The sequence below is a fragment of the Tubulanus polymorphus genome, chromosome 9 (assembly GCF_964204645.1).
Source record: "Tubulanus polymorphus chromosome 9, tnTubPoly1.2, whole genome shotgun sequence".
NCBI lineage: Eukaryota > Metazoa > Nemertea > Palaeonemertea > Tubulaniformes > Tubulanidae > Tubulanus > Tubulanus polymorphus.
Window position 1 is genome coordinate 1,765,782 of NC_134033.1, and position 19,627 is coordinate 1,785,408.

Genomic DNA, 19,627 nt, shown 5'->3' on the forward strand with positions numbered 1-19,627 from the left:
AATATAGCCCAAACAATTCATGGTTCTATAGCCCATAACAACTTGAGACCATGTTGTGCTCAATTTGGTTTTATAGCCAATCTAACAACCTAAGTCCAGTCTTAAAACTCACATTATTAGTTCTATAGCCAATCGAACAACTTAAGACTACCCTTCGATTTAAACCAAATTGGGCGTAATTAACTGTTTTATTCAATCCATTTCGACCCAGACAAAGCAGAAATGAGCTTCTCAGAGCTTAAACTTCAGCGGTACTGAAAACATGCCATGCCTCGTCAGCCGACACTTTTGTTAGTGTTGCACTCATCAATTAGTCTTGTAGATAAAATGTACTAAAAATGTTTAAAAAAGAGGTAGAATATGTCCTAGCTAGACGTGAGCATACGTCGCTTGGAGTGCCATGTTGGAAATAAACTATAACACGCCATTCAAGCAAATCATCTTGTCTGTCTGTAATTCCCAAACCTGTTGAAGGTTTCAGACGACTATAGACCGAAGCCAGCCTCAAACTCACGCAGGCGTGGGATACTGTATAACGGCTTAACGAGCGAAACGAGTGCGGTAAAACAATCATCACTGAGTCGCGCGATTTCAATCAAGTCTTTCACTAAACTAAATGGTTACCACGATCCGAGTTGTTCTATAGGTTAACTATCTTATTTGACGCACAAGCTTTCGCTAGGTAGAGTACAGTAGCTTCATCTGGTGAATGAGTGAGTGTGATATTCTACGAATCTATGACAATGTTGCTATCATTGAGAAACAGATATTTCGAAGTAAAGCACTCATTCGAAAGTGAACTACTCCTTTAAAGCGTCTGCAGAGAAATGAAAGGGGAAGAATGTTGTGGATTTATTACGCAAACGGAGCCCATTAAAGAAATTCGTGCCCTAACGACCATTGTCTAGCGCTGTCGGTAACAGACCTTTCTACCATGAATCAAGGCAATGTTTATAGGCGGCAAATCGTATAAATACGACACCTTGATTTTATCTCATAGTGACGAAGCGCGCACTTTACTGAACATAGGTAAGTTGGCAAAATCTTTTCTAAAGGTAAAAAAGTAATTAAGTCGAGGTCCTTTTGGAAACGCAATCAAAATCGCGGGGTGATGTTCTGGACCCAGTGTGTGGGTTTTATTTGACTCGGGATCCAGTTCCACAGTTGTGTGGGTTTTAATTTCACTCTAAATCCAATTCGACAGTTATGGAGATTTGGTTTGCCTCTGGACTCAGTTCCACAGTTGTATGGGTGTAATTTCACTCTAGATCCAATTATATAGTTTTTCTGGGCTTAATTTGATTCCAGTTTATTTTGATTATTCATTCTTTTCCTAGTCGAACATTTCAAAGTCTGCTTGATGTTTAGTACGAATGTGTACTTTAAAAAGGTGCAATTTTGTTTCAGTTTCACAAGATGAAGTTGGCCTTGCTACTCGCAGCCCTCGTGGTCGGTATAAATGCTTACTACGGTACATACTGAATCTATAATCAGTCTTGGTCACTCTTAGACTAATGTTACAATGAACTATGATGGATACGCTACATCGATCCGTGACATTGATCCTTTTTAAAATGTGAATGCTAAAATGTATTTTCGTTATTTTTCTACAGGCTATGGCGGAATGGGAGGTGGATATGGCGGAATGGGAATGGGAGGTGGAATGGGAGGATACGGAGTAGGAGGTGGAATGGGAGGATATGGAGTTGGAGGTGGAGGAGGATACGGAATGGGAGGTGGAATGGGAGGATATGGAGTCGGAGGTGGAGGAGGATACGGAGTAGGAGGTGGAATGGGAGGATATGGAGTTGGAGGTGGAGGAGGATACGGAATGGGAGGTGGAATGGGAGGATATGGAGGTGGAGGAGGATACGGAATGGGAGGTGGAATGGGAGTAGGATATGGAGTCGGAGGTGGAATGGGATACGGAATGGGTGGTCAAGGTGTTGGAGCAGCCACCGGAGCCTCTGGAGCCGGTGTTGGAGGTTATGGAGTTGGAGGTGCTGGAGGAGTTGGAGGTGTTGGAGGATATGGAGGTGTAGGAGGTGGTCTAAAGGGCGGTGCTGGAGGAGGAACTTATGCGGGTCAAGGTAGTCAGGGTGGATTCAACCAAGCTAATGCTGGAGCTTATAATGGCGCTGCTGCCCAAGCACAATATGGCGGCGTTGGAAACCAAGCCCAAAACACTTTCAATCAAGGTGGTGCCACTGGCGGCCAGACTAACTTTGGAGGAGTCCAATCGCACGCTGCCCAAGCTGGAAACAGCAATAAACAAGGCTACGGCATGATGACAGGTCAAGGATCAAGCGGAGGGTTCCACAAGACTACTGATACCGGTTGGGGAAGCCAAGGATCCATCGCCACCAAAGGAGGATTCGTCGACCAAAACGCGTATGCCGCTAATAACGCTCACGGTGCCGGAGGCGGAAGCCAATCTCACGGATCTCACGGTCACTCAGTCGGAGGCGGAAGTCAAAACAACTACGCCATGGGAGGAACCCAACAAACTCAGAACCAAGGAGGTTATACCGGAGGTCATAGCTCTGGAGGTGGCGGACAAGGTAGTGGCAGTGGTTCTGTTGGTGGTACTAACCACGGTGCCACTGGTATATACGGCCGTTAATAAGTTGTAAACAAGCGTGTAAGTAAAAATCAAAACAACACAGACCTCAAAAACCTTATCCTCATAATATCCATTATCGTTATCTACAATATACAAGTTTTTCTTATCTTATTGCGAAATTATCCAATCGTCTAGCATCTATGGACTCTTCGAAAGCAGTCAGTTTTTTTATATTCAAATGTGGAAACAAAAACAGAAAGGAAAGGAATTTGAAACGCCTTCTCGGAAGAATGGCTGTCTGCGTAATCAAACTGTCTTTTTACTTTTCCCAAGGAGATGGGTACCTCATTAACTATATGCCTATAACATGATTGACTTGCCATTGATTTCATACGATCAAGTCACTTCCATTTCTCGACCTCTTCCGGCAACCGCCTCGTAATTTGCGTATTCTGATGTGCCGTGTGACTGTCTCCTTTCAGGGTCAATTAACAGATGTTCTCACTCCTCTCAACACGGACGACTTTCGTCAGGTCTGTTTGCATGATGTGTAATGCAGTTTGGAAGTTTCTGTTCTCATTAAAATGTTCGATCGCGCGCTTTCTCTAACTATGGTCAAAAATGAGTAGAATAAACTTGAACGTAACAAACACGATGTATTTCGTTATTTTACTTTACTGTTGCCAATGACTGAGAACCTAAATCGGATGTGGCGATGTATCTGTAGGATAGTCGAGCCTCCGGAGAGGGCATTGTTTGATCTAGGTGTACCTCCTCTGAGAGCGTGACTCTATGATCTATGCACACCTTCTCTGTAGACCTGCAGTAAAACATGAAAGGCGTCGTGGGTTGGGACCTGAAAATAGCGACGAATTCAGTGATTTTCCTGATGACCATAACCAAGTTTTACTGTAGGCAGTCACTGTGGGTTCTATGCGTACTTTCTGTACTAGTTGTGAGGACCATTATGCTAACGACTTTGTTCAAACGACGATCTACACAAAAATTGAGGTTATAGTCAATGTAAGTGAACCTCCTGGAGTATCATTTATGTCGGGTAATTCTACTAAATCGTTTTCTCCCCGAGAATGACTTCATCATTAGTCAATAATCGTCATTTTATTGGAACCGGAATGAGAAATGGTTGTCAATACGTAATGTGCAAAACATAATTCAAATCGGTTTAGTTCTATTGAATTGTGGTCGTTGATGATATATAGAAATATGTCGCAACAAGTTGCCTTTCGGCGTCATTTGTTTCTGACGACTTTAAAAATCCAAAAATATTTCCAAAAATGTAATTTTCGATCGCATTTCGGTGTTGGCACCTGCGGTTTATGTTCTGCGCTGTTTCAGAAAACGGTCACATGGTACGATATAAATTAGACGCCATTTGGAGCTGTGTTACGTATAAAAAGGCCAAGCGCACATCACCAATCAGCTCAAATTCAAAACAACAGTACGATCTAAGAAAGTTCCGAGAGTCTTGTTGGTGGTTGTCTTGCTGATCAAGGTGAGTGCATCCGTTTGCAACATCAGAGATCAAGACAAGCGTTCGGTTTTTGAAAAGTTGCTTCCACACTGTAAGCAACTTCGAGCAGCTTGTCACTTAAAGCACTGAGTGAATGCAACAGAACCACGCCTTCTATCCAATTTAGCTACTGGGCAAACATTGTCTACCTCGGAAAAAAAGTCCTAGTTAAGCTCGGAAATTAAGAAAGGAAGCTAGAAAATAATTTCGTTTTTGTTCGAATTTGCCCTACCCGAGTTAGGCGATGTTTGACTGTAGCTACTGATGACGAGTTTCCAAACGCATTCAACACAACCTCGATTGTCAAAACACCAAAAGCTATTACATCCAGATAATTGGGGATGAGTTTCTTTGAATCCTTTAGGAGCTTTCCAAATTCGTTTCATTCATCCATACATTGACTACAATCTTCATACATTTTAGGATGAAGTGTCTTAGTCTTCTTCTGATAGGTGTTGTTGGTAGCGTTTCGGGTAAGTCGTACGCTTTTTCAAATTCTTGTATCGAGAACGAAGTCCTTTACATTTAGGAGGCAATGAATTCAAGGGAACAGTTTAGGTTCCGTAACCAATCTAACTTGGGACTGCAGCGCAAACACAGTATGGACGTATTGCTAGACGTAGATTAGGTCTGTCTAATATCATGTGATTCTAGATCCTTAACCTATTGTAGGTTCCCTTTTCTGAACCCTAACATCTCAGGCTTAACATCTAAAAATGTTTTGCAATTCACTAACAAATACGTGTAGAAAGAATTCCTATAAACCAAAGAACGTCTATGAAGGTTTTTCTGTGAGTCCCCACACGGAACCACCATTTGTTCAAATAGTGTAGGGTATCTATCTACTGCGTCAATTTTCTGACTTTCTTTATTCAAATTTCTGTTGTAGCGTACTACGGGTATACGTATCCAACTTACGCTGGATACTACGGAAATCCTGGAAGAGGTGGTGGCGCCTACGGAGGTACTTACGGAGGTCAAGGAAGTCAAGGTGCTTACTCTAAAGGTGGCGAAGCGGGTTACAGCGACGCTGCCGCTCAAAGCCAATATGGCGGCATTGGAAATCAAGCTCAAAACACCTACAATCAAGGCGGTGCTACTGGTGCTCAGAGTAACTACGGAGGAGTCCAATCGCAAGGTGCTATGGCCGGTAACAGCAATAAACAAGGTTTCGGCGCTATGGAAGGTCAAGGGTCGAGCGGAGGATACCACAAGACTTCTGATACCGGTTGGGGAACTCAAGGATCCATCAGCTCCGTAGGAGGCTTCATCGATCAAAACGCATATGCCGGTAACAACGCTTACGGTGCCGGAGGTGGTGGTCAATCTCACGGATCTCACGGTCACTCAGTCGGAGGTGGAAGCCAAAATAACTACGCCATGGGTGGAGTCCAACAATCCCAACAACAAGGAGGTTATGCTGGAGGCCAAAGCTCAGGAGGTGGCAGACATGGCGCGAGTAACAGTGCTAATGGTGGAGTGAATTGGGGACTTATGGGCGCTGGATTTGGCTGGCCGTATGGAAGATAAAAGGTTGGCAGTCCTTGATATTTTGCTAATTTCTGTTAGCCATAACTGTATGAAACACGTGTTTAAAGATAACAAATCCGACCTCAACAAACTGCTAGTTGAGCTGCAAAAATCATTTTGATATCGAAAAATTGAAGTAGAATTTTTCAATGAGTAATGATCGATTTTCAACCGCATGAAAAACAAAACTGAATGAATTATGTGCTTTGTTTTTGTTTCAGGAAATTTAAAAAATGGATATGATTAAGAATTTTTTCTCAACATCTTTGGAAATGGTTTCATCAAAATTCGCAATTTTCTATCATTTGGATTCATATCTTATTAATGAAATAAACAGAATCGAATTGAACATCTAAATGTTTATATATAGTTGAAATATGGATTTGATTCCTAAAGTGTTTCAGTTCGGGCTATCCAGACGACATCTTGGACGAAAATTGGTCTTACTGCAATCCGAGTCTTTTCTGAGGCGCTAGGTCTCTGAAAACCACCACCATCTTACCGTTATCAACAACCGAACATCGGTCAGTTCGTTCGCTGTGGGGGCGAATTCAAATCTCCTTGGCGGCCATCTTGAATTGTTTTTTTATTCCTCATGCCGTAAATGAACATATTGAAACACGAATCGATGACTCTCAAGCCGTACGATCAATGATCAGTATTTCCTCAGTTTCTCGGGATTCTTTTATACAGAAGTTTTGCAAATTCGCAAGCCGAGCTTTAAACGAGATATAACAAATGACTGAAGCGGGAGCCATTTTGAAGAAAATAAAATCTGCTCTTTTGACGACCCATTCACGATGGTCGTGACCAAAAATATGTCTTCGCTGGTCTTACCAACGATTAGGGTGTAGCTGAATTTACAGACACAAACATTTAACTAGGTCCACCTTAACGTTGTTCTGGTACGTGCCATTCTCTCCGTCGTCCGTTCATCCTGGCAGCTGTCCAAAAGGAGACTGTTCCTATCAAACAGGCGGGGTAGATTTCCTCAGATTCCCATTATATAGCAAGACCTAGAGTTGATATGGAATATACAATTAGTGAACTATACATCTTCTGCACTCAGTCTCACTGATGGAGACAGAATTGCCACAATCATCAACATCCAAGCTACAGTGCGAGACTACTCACAGTTCAGGAGGTGGAAGTACTGGTAATGCAGGCGATCATAGTTCTCACGCGGCACTGCTCCAAGGTGGCCCAAAATGACTACACCCCACTGGAGCAACCTAACATAATGATACTTTTCGATACCCTTGATATCTATTCTAACTGACCCGGCCTTTGTTCGTCTCCAGACAGAGAAGACCAACAACAACCACGACCTAATCCGTTTCTTCTTACGATAAAAACTAACCTACTTTGGGGTGTACCGGTGGTCATTATTCTTTGAGGATTCAATAAAGCATTAGACAACCACGAAACGACTTGCGTCTTAGTTCGATCGTCATGGTCTATTTGCGGCCAGGGTCCCTCTGGAAATAAGGAGTTTAATTGGAGAACATTTTTTCTAATATCGAGGAAGCGTCTGCATTATCTTCAAAATGAAATTAGAATCGAATGAAATAAAAGGAGTTACAAGCACCTTCAAAAGTACTTTCTGCGGACATTGAGGAGCTTCTTACACCAAATCAGATGCAGTCGACTGTGACGAGTCATACTCAAATCTTTAACCCGCCACCAGCTCTGGCAAAACTTCTCTCAAACACTAAGTCAGTCATCAATCTAACCCTAGCCCAGGACTCGAACCAACAGCCCGTAGACTACCAGCACCACACCATAACCACTAGACCACAGAACAGTAGTGATTCACCGCGTTTGGAAATTTGCCTGGTCAGTGTGTTGACCCATTGAATGCCCTCTCTAATATGTCCGCTAGTCTTTTGAATCCCTAGATTGAATGCCCTGACTTACGTTTGACCAGATACCATTTCATGGTTTGGGGTCGATCGAAACCCCTAGTCCTCTCACTATAAAGAGGACTGGTTCCTCATTTACATTAGCTAATTATCAGGAAATCAACTCGAAGAAATCTGATTTATACAAACATGTTTTTTTTATTGAACTATAACAAATTTCATGCCGTTTTCTTTAGTGGAAATATCTTGAAACTTTACACCCTTCTGGTATTGAATATTGAATAAATAATAATATGTGCGAGTATCTGTCATCCCTTTAAAGCCATTGTCACTACTCTTCCAATTTCTTATTGTCCACACTCTACATGTGTTCAGTACTTCAACCGGGACAATATTTTTGAAAATGAACTACAAACACCTGACATTAGACTTTTTATCAGCATCCTTTCAAAAACTGATCATCCACACTTCACATGTGTTCAGTGCTTCACCTGAGACAATCTTTTTGAAAATGAACTACAAACACCAGACATTAGACATTTTATCAGCACACTTTCAAAAACTCATCATCCACACTTCACATGTGTTCAGTGCTTCACCTGAGTAAATCTTTTTGAAAATGAACTACAAACACCTGACATTAAACATTTTATCAGCACATTTTTCCAGGACTGGGTTAACTTAGATGGGCCCTAAAAACCGCTAGCCATCACGCCTATTTCTCACTCTGGTGTTCTTGAGACAAGCATTCGTCAGCTGTCTACGAAATTGCATTTGTTAATTGTTAACTCGAAAACGAACTGTTTTGGGTCAATATATGCAGTATATATAAATCTATAAAATTTCCATATAAAATATTGGAATAATCATCATCAATATATTAGCACCAATATTATATACTCTTTCAGAAAGTATCAGGTATAGATATACAAAATATATATATATTTATGAATAATTTAATCATGAATCTCACATGTGCATGTTTCATAATCAGTGTTGTGCTCGAAGAACGTATCACGGTGGACTTAACACAAATATAGAAACGATTTTTAGACATTTCTCAAAGCGAGCATTGCATAGGAAAATTTTTCAATGAGGGATCGAAGGGAACCCCTCGTTCTTCCAACTCTAATCCACGCGATAAACCATCATCGCTCCGATTGCCAGCCCCGCCAGAAAAACCGATCGGGTGCAAGCACAGAGTTTACTGTATCTTTTATGTCTAGTTCTTTGATGAGTCTTCAGTATCTTTAACTTATGTTGCACTGTCTAGAATAACATATCGTTTGGTTATTAAAATTCCGACTGAAACTGGGCCCGGATCGTCAAGGCGTCTAGAACAATCGGCAATTTTTTAGTTTCTGAATTTTTCTCATGTATTACGTTTCGTCTGTCGATAAATCTGGCAGCGCCGACTTGCGCTGCGCCGGAGTCACCCGTCTCGGAAGAATAGGTGGCACTGTCAGTCCGTCCGGGGTCGGATTACGCGCTTTACGCGGTAACTGCGGGCAAGGACGGTTCGGCGGTGGAATTGAATTGTCGCCCGCGGATCCGCCCGCCGGGTTACCGCCGGTGAACATTGTTGTATGACGGCGACTGTCGGACGTCCTGCGGTTGCTGTCGACGCTCTGATACAGTGAATTTTCGACAGAATTCAGATTTTGGTCGTGATCGGTTTTCACGCATTCTAAAAGTAAAGAAATTGTTGTTAAAAACGCCTAGAATCCCTGACGCCTAATTTCGAAAAATATTCTTAAGGGTTTGTGTTGGCTTAATTTCTTTCTGGGGAACTGGATCCTAAGTCAAATTAAAACCACACAACTGTGGAACTGGGTTCAGAGTCAAATTTAACCCACATAACTATGGAACTGGGTTCAGAGTCAAATTTAACCCACACAACTGTGGAACTGGGTTTAGAGTCAAATTAAACCCACACAACTGTGGAACTGGATCCAGAGTCAAATTAAACCCACACAACTGTCGAACTGGATCCAGGGGCAACATTTAACCCATACAACTGTGAAACTGGATCCAGAGTCAAATTAAACCCACACAACTGTCGAACTGGATCCAGAGTCAAATTAAACCCACACAACTGTGGAGCTGGATCCAGAGTCAAATTAAACCCACACAACTGTGGATCTAGATTCAGAGTCAAATTAAATCCAAGTGTGGAACTGGATGAATACGTACCATAAATGCGTTGACTGCGTTGTTTGGTCAATAATTTGCTGCTAGCGCCCTCTATAGGAGCCGTTAGATGGATACTTCCTCGTATAACGCCCGATTCTACGGCTTGATGAGTCAATATATATTTAAACGGCTGCGGAAATGTACTGAGCACTGGTTTCAAAGCCAACACGCATTCACCTACAGAAAATAGCAGACGATCATCAAAGATCGATAAAATTCGTCCGTATGATCTGAAACTTTACACCAAATTTTACAGTCATGGAAACATGATTGTTTAACTTGATTTATTTCAATAAATTGAGTCTCTTTTTTCTGATTCAATTTGATTAAAAGAAGTCCTTTTGGGCAATTCTTCAATACAATGGATTTAAAAGGCGATGTTTTAGTTCAGCAGCTCATTTTTGCTGGTTTGGTTAAGACCTGAGGTACGTACAACCAAAACTGACTGAGGTTTGGCATCTGACATGAAGATTAAATAGACATTAAATCCAATGGGTCCTGGAGGAAACTGGGCCTACATCCGTTAGGTCCTAAAGGATGGACTGGGTTCTGGAGGCAACCGAAATCCACAAAACTAACCGTACGACTCGTCCCCTTCGACCGATTTCACCATTATCAGAATATGTTGATCCTCGAGATACGACCAGTCGGCGACGATCGGCTCGAGTTGCGGCAGGAAATTACCGGACCATTTCGGACGACAGCTCGTCTCCTTCTGCTGCGCCTGCAGGAACGTCATGTTCGGTTTACTTTTAACCGGCGCTGAAATCATACGAGGAAAAATAGAGAAATCATGAAAAAAAATGTTTGAAATAATATTGCCTGGGTTTCACAAAAAGGTTTAACCTATTCAGTGCGTCTACACCGCAGTGCAGTGTATGAATCAGTGAGGGACTTTGCTAGTACACTGCATCGTGGTGTACTGATGTTATCAGTTTCTATCTCTATTGAAAGATGGTAGCACCTGTCAAACATAGTGAAATATTACACAGCACCGTGGTGTAGTGCAATGCCTGTTATTCCACACACTGGGATGGAATTTTTTCTTTTCAATTTCAAATATCTCCAGCACTTTCAGGTATTAATGAGTCAGCACTGAAAGCGTTAACTCTCAAATCGATTTGATTTTTAGTTTGCTATTACATACCTTCCAAACAGAGTGAATGGAATTCTAACAGGAATGTCGATTTAGAAGTTGTTATCATCTGCAAAAACGAATGAATTACAGAAAAGATTTGAACATCGATGAAACGCTCTGAGCTCTGAGTCCGTGTTGTAAAGATACAATCCTGCACTAAGAATATGTTTCCTTCAGCTAATTCAGTTTATTCGATGTTTTGACTTTATCGTAAAAGTCATCTTCAGGAATACCATCCTCAATATTCCCCAAGATGAATTAATCATTGAATGTACTATAGTAAACAGCATGTTTACACAAGATGCACATGTACTATAGTGCATGTTCATGTATGTATAGTATATACATGTACATGTACTAAAGTACATATGCATGTTATATATGCTATAGCACATACGTGTACATGAACTATAACACAAGTGGATGTATATAACATGCCCATGTACTATAGCGCATGTACATGTATGTACTATAGCATATATAACATGCACATGCACTGGAGTACAAGTACACGTAGTGCATAACATCCACATGTATTATAGTACATGTACATGTATGTACTATAGCATGTACATGTACTATAGTACATGTACATGTGTGTACTATAGCATATATAGCATGCACATGTACTATAGTGCGTGTACATGTATATGAAACACTAACCTCTGCGTCGATGTCGCCGAACACAATTTTCAGACCGTGACGCATTGAATCGTCTTTCTCCGACGGCGACGTGGAGGAGACGTACTGCGTGGCGATCGCGACGTTAAAACTCGAGAAAACCGGTTTATGATCGCTGGATAGAATCTTATCGGAGCAGCCGTACGACGTGTTCACCACGTACGTATCCGGATACGACTTCCATAGAACTCGATCGCACCACGACGGTACATTGATACGCACCTTCAAATATACAAACAATAACAAGATAATGATGGATTCCCCCTATGACATCACCATCAACGTATTAACTATTTAGCAGCAATGAATCAAGTGAACTGGTTATTTGATGGTGTTATAGGTGGATTGATGGAGGCAGCCATCTTCTCTCCAAGTTAACTTTCTATAGATAATGCCATCAGGCAAGTTTATGAGGTCATTATTGCCATCAGGCAAGTTCATGATGTCATAGGAGGATTTATGGAAATAGCCACGTTTGCTAGGAGAGTATAGATTGAATCATAAGATAATCTAATGTCATAAAGTGATTTATGGAAACAGCCATCTTGAACTGTCCATGGATAATATAAAAAAGTTCTTGAAGGTAGCCATGTTTTTAGAAAGGTATATCATCCAATTCATTTTGATTTTTCTTTAATAAATAGACTCAGATTTTGCACAGAGATTTTAGGGTTCACTTACACCGGTTTTCTTAAATTTTTGCCAGACGTATTTCGTGCCGTTGCCTTTTTCCAAACGATACGTCGGTGGAAACAGAATGTGTTCTTCATCTATACATGCACAATGTGTTTATTCCACGACAGCAGACGGAATAAATTCAATAAATATACGAAAACATGCTGTCAGTATTTTCAAATATTTGAATATGATTTCAGTTAGAATTTCATGCGAGGAATTTTTACGAGAGCCTGATTTCATAGACTTGATATCAAAGTAACCCTTAGGGGTAAATCCTCAACCTAGGTGACAACGAACATTGAAAACACAGTAAACCTAGCCTTTCTCCAACGCAGCCATCTCGGACATTCAACTACCGGAAACTCTGACAAAATGTAGATCATTTTTGTACCTGGCTGACATATTTTTCTTAGCCTTAACTCAAGACTTTCGCTTGCCCCAGTAAAATTTTGCCGGGCCCAGTTTGTCCGAGTTAGGTGAGGTTTACTGTAGTAATAACTGACTAATTCAAAATGTTCCCAGGGATTCTTTTGCCCAAAAATCTATGAAACTCAGCCAGAGGAATCATCACATAAAATATCGATTTGAGGAAGGAAAATGCTTGGATCACAGTGAAAATTAATATAAATGTATTAATACATAAATAAGAAATTGCGTAAAACTGATGTATTATTTTGGGGAGGAGACATTCTCGAAATCGGCGAAAATAAAAGACCGGCGATAAATTACCGAATAGATAAAACGCTTTCTTTTCCCGCTGCGTTTTGAGCAGTTGATCTTTCGCCAGCAACGGTTCGAAGTCTTTGTGCTCGATCTTTTTCAAAATTACCTGAAAACCCGGGAAAAAAATATGGATACAAAATAGTTTACGCAGGGGAGCACGGCAAATACGACTGTGGAACGAGGCCTAGTAGCTCATTTTTAGAAACCAGGCTAAGCTCATTCAGGTTTTAATTTAGAGGGGCCAATCTATGGGGAGGCGGTCCAAAAATTGGACACCTTTTACTTAGAAAATATCGAAATTTCTTCAATGTTAACGAAAAGGCCCAAGACTGGTCTGATGACTTCCTTCAGTGAAGGCTAAGTCTTAACCAATTTTGGTCCCGTAAACAATCTAACAACTAAGACCAGTAGAAATGTAGGCGAAACAATGCCTCATTATTTATTACATGTGGATCGTCATCCAATCTATAGTTGAGATCTCCGAACCAGAAAACGTGATGGAACTGCTTCGTCAAGTCGAATTGACCGCTATGGACCTTCAGTTTCTGTGACAGACAACGTAGAATATCCTTAAAATTCTGGATCCTCCTGGAAAATAAACAGCAAAAGCGAATAATATCAGATTCATCGATTCATTCGAAGATTATACTGAATACCTTAACATAATAAAAATCTAGTCATCCAGTAGACATGAGTCCAGGGTTCAGTTCCATAGTTAGGGCTCAGACTTAGACTGTTCTAAGACCAACTTAGTTCTATAGCCAGTCTAACAACTTAAGATCAGTCTTAAGATTTAAGACCGCTTTCGGTATAAAGTCTTGACTATGAAACCAGCCCCTGGGACTGCAGTTTCTCAAAATTTGGTTAAAAGTTAACTGTTGGACAAATCCCATTGTGAAATTTGAAATTACCATGGTATTTGTAAACTAAATTAGTCAATTTAGTCAACTGTAACCAACTTTCGAACAACCGACGAGTTAATATTCATTGATCAAACTTCGTAGGTTCAAGTAAGATCCGAATCTTCAATGTTTAAACGGGACTCATAGATTTATACGCTTTTTTAATTGATACCTCGCATTCTTTTCTGCGCCCGACGTCAAGTGGCAGTTCACGAAACAAAACGAAGTTCCACAGAATGAGAAAGTAATCGCTACAGCTCCTTTATTGCCTGCAACCGTAAACAAAGAGAGAACTTTCAAATTCCTAAACCTCTCTTCTGTTCTTAGAATCAAAAGGTACCAATCCTGGGGTCTAGATATACATGCAAGCCACTGAAATAAGCTGAGTTCCACTAAATTCAGGAAATGCATATAAATATAATAATATCAATATAAAACTTTATTTTAATATGCGAATTCAATGATTTGAATATGCACATTCAAATATTTGAATATGTAAATTCAAAGATATGCAAATTCGAAGATTTCAATATGCAAATTCAACGATTTGAATATGTAAATTCAAAGATATGCAAATTCGAAGATTTCAATATGCAAATTCAACGATTTGAACATGCAAAATTCAATAATTCGTATAATACTCACCCAAGGTGTTAGCGATGCCCGTTTTAACCGATGCGCTTTCAATATGGCTGATTTTATTTTTGTGTTCGAGTCGCGCGAGAATCACGAGTCGAATGTCCCACAATACGTGCGAAACGACCTAAAAATAAACCGCAAGAGGCAAGTGCTCATCAAAAACCAGGATGGAACCACTTTTATCTGACTTGCTTTTACCCTGACTATTCCCTGACATGCACGTTGTTTTCCCTGAATTGATCTGTTAAGAATCCGATCAATTAACACATTCAAATACATAAGACATAGACCGAAACTGTTTGATCTTACACGCGATCTAACAATCTCAACAAATTTCCCTGACTATTCCCTGACATGCTTGTTGTTTTCCCTGACTCGATCTGCTAAGAATCCGATCAATTAACACAGTCAAATACGTAAAAAAATAGACGGAGACTGATTGATTTTACATGCGATCTAGCTGTCTCAACATAGTTCACCGAATTTCCCTGATTTTTAGCTTATCAACAAAAAGTTTCTTAACGAAAACTTACGATATAAAAGTCGGAGAGGAATAGGCCTTCGAGTGAATTTTTTAAGCGCGACGCCCATTCTTTTTCCGTAAGCGCCGACTCCTGGAAAACCGCAAAAACAAGATTTCAATTCTTTTAATATTGATAATCGATAAGATGAATTCACAAGGGTCGATTTAGGACACGTGAGTATACCTGAGTGCCGATGATGTAAATGTCGTGCGAGATTTGCAGCAGGCAATGGTCTCGCGTTTTACCGGTTCCTTGAGATTTGAGCCACGTCGACAGGTTCCATTCCGGTTGACTATCAGCTGAAACGATGATAGGCATCGTTCAAATTTCACAAAAACGGTCACGGGCTGCAGTTGCTCAAAAGATTTTCGCCGAACAATTAGCTATTTATCACCACCGAACTCTGACCACTCACCCATATTCCAGGTTCCGATGAATAGTGATATCGTGCCGATGTCAGTCGGCGACGATGAGTGCATGTTTTTCATCTGCTGCGCGAGTTGACAGAACAGCTCCCTCTGGCGAATGTCTTCGAAAACGTACGTCTCCTTTTGTTGACCTTCGATGAAAATGTCCAACTTGCAATTGTTCGCCATATGTTTGACGAGCTGTTCAACTGAAAACAGAAAAACATGGCTTCCTCCATAAATCCTCCAATGACATCATAAGATTTACGATCTACAAAAGTCTGTCTGCCTCGATAAAACCCCCCAATGACATCATCAGATTTCCATAAACCCTCCAAGAAAAGATGGCTGCCTCCAAAAATCCCCCTATAGCACCATGAAATTAGCTACTACCTATTTGATCTATAGACCCTCAACAAAAGGTGCCTGCCTCCATAAATTCTTCTGTGACCTGATCAATTGTTCAGTGATTAATTGGAAGATTAATAACTCAAAAGCTTAATTACTGTTACTTAATGTTAATTTGATGATGTCATAGGGTGATTTCACGGAGGTGGCCATCCCGTGTATATGCGACTTACTTTTATCGTGTAGGAATGTGTTACGAGAATCTAACAATTCTGTGTGAGGTTTGACGGCGAACAATTTCCCACCTTGCAAATCAATCGTCAACGTGATTGCCTTCTGCTGCATCAACGATCCAATGACCTTCACCTTGATGTTATATAATAGCTATATTGTTGTATATTGTTTTGAAAAAAGCTTACCATAGATAAGCCATATGATACTGTTTTTCATCATCCATTTCATAGTCATCAGGGCCCAGTTGCACAGTCGTGACTTAAGTCCAAAAGTGGTCTTAAATCTTAAGACTGGTCTTAAGTTGTTAGATTGGCTATAGAACTAAGTTGGTCTAAGACTGGTCTTAAGTCTAAGCCATGACTATGCAACCGGCCCCTGGGCTCATAGTCCACTCTGTGTACAGAGCTACAGCCTTCAGGCTCTGGACGGGTCCTTCATGAGTTCATCTCAGTATCTTGGAATATTAGTGATTTGATTCATATTTGTAAATTCCAAGTAAAAAACGTCGTCCTTGTTTTAGTGTTATACGTACGTTGAACGATTTCTCCGGAATCGATGAACGTGGTTTCATCGACGGGTTCCTCGGAACGTTTTTCATACTCGACGAAGTCTCCGCCGATTGACTCCTCATTGTCGTCGGCGATGATGCCCCCGCATTTTGAGGCCTCACTTTGTTGACTAAATCCGAGATACAGGTATTTGCCTGAAAATTTAAACATGAAAAAAATTGTTTTTAAGCCGTCATTCTATTTTCAAGTGGTGGTGATGTGAAAATTCATGGAAGATTCCGACCTAAGTGTGTTGAATAACGGGCACACCGCTACAGTGCATCTGCACTGCGGTGCGGTGTATCATTAGTTACTCATATCTAACTGTGTTCGACAGGTGCTGCCATCTTTCAATAGAGATGATAATAACATCAATACTAATAAGATGAATACACCACGGTGCAGTGTACTAGAAAATTACATCACAGATTTATACACCGCACTGCTGTGTAGACACACTGAAAGGGTTAATTTATTTTAATCATCATCATTTCAGTTTCTTATTTTTCTTTTAAAGCAGACGTATTTTTTGAATACGAACCAATTTTTCGACGGTTTGAATTTTTTTCCGAACTTCCTCGAATTTTTTGGATAAATCTTCGATCGTCATTTCATCCATTTGAGTTTCATTCTGATATTACAAAAAAAAAAAACATGTAAATAGATGAGTCCAAATGTCCGTATGAGCATGAAAGTTTACGACCCATGTACTTAGACATACAACATGTTCATGTAAATTGAACACATGTACGCACATGTAGAAACAGAGACAACTTATACAGGTACATTATATGGAGAAAAGATGTACAGAAATACACACAACATGCACATGTTTATAAACATGTAACATGTAAATGTTAACAGACATGTAATTTACATATTTATAGATAGATGACATGCACATGATTATAAACATAACATGCAAATGTTTAAAGAAAGACTGATTACATGAGCATGTTTATAAAGACAGATGACATGTACATGTTTAAGGACAGATGATAAGCACATATTTTCAGGGGAGATGACATACACATATTTTCAGACAGATGACATGCACATGTTCATAGATGGATAACATGTACATGTTAATGATCGCACTGACCTCGTGAGAAGAAGGTGAAGTCGGTGAATTCTGATTGGTCGAGAATAGATTACAACACAGTTCTAGTTTACTCATGTAGTCGGTTAAACTGCGGTGAACGGGTCTCGCCGCGTACGCGAGCAGACGGCGTATTTCCGTCTGGCTGGAATCATCACCGTCCCTCGAACCGCCGCGCTCCGTGTACTGACGCAACGCGTTCATGAAATCACCGTCGATACTAAAACAACGATAATCATAACTGTTTATAATTCGAAATTTGAAACTTTTAAGCGCTGAAATTCTCTACGACCTACCAAGAGAAATCTAGTTGACTGAAACGATTGGTCAGTTCGCAAGTGACGAGATCACAGTTCGAATTTGAGTCGTCTTCATCTTCTAAAATAGAAAACAAAACTCTCTAAGACTGGTCTTAAATCTTAGTAACAACTTAGGGTCAGCACAGGACCTGCGCAGGACCAAATTCTACAGTTTTGAAAAAAATTCTGAATTTTAAATTCAAAAAGATTTTTCTAATGAATTGCGATTGCGACTTTTCGGATTTACGACGTACCTGATTCCTGGTCGCTGTCATCGATGGCTCGTTCGACCGGGAATCGTAAAGCGGTGACCAGTCCGTTACAACCTCCACGACGAATATAACCGGCTATTAGTGAACACAGATCCGGGAACTTCCTCTCAGCCACGCCGGCTTCTGCCTGAATAGATGAATAATAATGTTGAAAATAACCCAAAAATACACCTCGCTATAACAAACTATCTTCATAATGAGTAAGAATCCCACAATGTGTGGACGAATCTTAAAAGTTAGAAATATTTAGGGTCGTTGCTACCACCCTTCTTCGGTCTAAAATGGATATATATCCTCATAATGAACTGCTTTTCCTTATTAGTAAAATGTCCTAGTTCATTTACGAGTAAGAGAACCACTTTACAAAGAACATCTTTCTAGTAAGAACCACAGACACTTGAATATGGGCTTTTATACTGAAAAAAATAATTGATAACCCACTAGCGATAGTTTTTATGTCAGAGAGTCAAAAAGTTGATTTTTGTGAATTTGAAAATGAATTTAAAAAATTGGTCAATAAATCTGCCAGATGGTCTAGCGCGAGTTTAAGTTAATACCAGTCCCTAGAATCCTGTCCTAGAAGGCAGGGTCTCTAACCTGTGTTGACAAAAAACCAGCTTCATCTGGTAAAATTCTGTACTGATGAATACGTCCTTGATGACTGAAAAAAAATGACAAAAATTAAATATAGCTGCCAGGCAGCAATGAAAGTTTCTGCAAACCACTCTCAATCCGCAGATGGTGACGGCGCTGCCTCCTGCTGGTACTCACAATAAACAGAGCGTGTAAGCCCCGCTGATCGACTCGCTCGCCCGCACCAAGAACGAACCATCGTTTCCGTTGTTACGCAATAATTCTTCGGCTTCGAGGCGGCTGATGCCACCGTGGTAGAACGGCAAATCCATTTACAAACTGAACAACCTGGAATTCAAATAGACCGACAGTGATTGCTAATATCTGGAATTTGAATGATAAACTGGAGACGGATTATAGCAGGTTAGAGGCTGACGTTGTTGGTAAGAGGATACAGTGATCCGGCTTAGAGTTAAGTGAAGAAGCTTTAGATTCATGCCTATAAATAGGATAGATGGCTACTTAAGGGGGAGAGGCTAAAATTAGGGGTAGACCCATCACACCATCAGTTGATAACTGTTTTGGGTAAAAGTGCAGATCCGCACCTCTCCGTGTAAAAACGGTCAGTTACATTAAATATCATTGTTTCAGATTCAAAATTCAGCAATTTAGTACATTGCGTTTTTACACGGAGAGGTGCGGATCTGCACTTTTACCCTGTTTTGGGCTTTTAGTGTCATGCAATGGTCTAAAAGCAATCAGCACATAACGATAAACACCTCCTTACCACACATACATTATCACGGAGAGCTGAAATGAGTTGAAAAGTTGCTAAAAACTCAGGAAATTAACGAACGCGGAAGTAAAAACACTCGGGAAAAAC

General features: G+C 40.5%; 1 protein-coding gene across 3 annotated transcripts; it reads right to left on the reverse strand.

Moving 5' to 3' along the window:
* Window positions 1–7,713: 7,713 nt before the first annotated feature.
* Window positions 7,714–19,603, reverse strand: LOC141911111 (phosphatidylinositol 3,4,5-trisphosphate 5-phosphatase 2-like). 3 transcript variants are annotated; one of them, XM_074802072.1, is made up of 22 exons: window positions 19,541–19,603; window positions 18,943–19,092; window positions 18,769–18,832; window positions 18,154–18,298; window positions 17,897–17,978; window positions 17,604–17,820; window positions 17,043–17,132; window positions 16,486–16,656; window positions 15,953–16,085; window positions 15,380–15,580; window positions 15,148–15,263; window positions 14,974–15,054; window positions 14,447–14,564; window positions 13,974–14,070; window positions 13,346–13,487; window positions 12,906–13,005; window positions 12,180–12,268; window positions 11,481–11,720; window positions 10,827–10,884; window positions 10,259–10,441; window positions 9,680–9,856; window positions 7,714–9,173 (listed from the first exon to the last, which is right to left on the reverse strand). In XM_074802072.1, the coding sequence occupies exons 2-22, from the start codon at window positions 19,074–19,076 to the stop codon at window positions 8,866–8,868; spliced, it is 2,946 nt and encodes a 981-aa protein (XP_074658173.1). In that variant the 5' UTR covers window positions 19,077–19,092; window positions 19,541–19,603; the 3' UTR covers window positions 7,714–8,865. The 3 variants fall into 3 exon arrangements, with proteins under 3 accessions (XP_074658173.1, XP_074658174.1, XP_074658172.1); XM_074802073.1 differs by having other exon boundaries at window positions 17,897–17,975; window positions 19,532–19,601; XM_074802071.1 differs by having other exon boundaries at window positions 19,532–19,601.
* Between the last annotated feature and the right edge of the window lie 24 nt (window positions 19,604–19,627).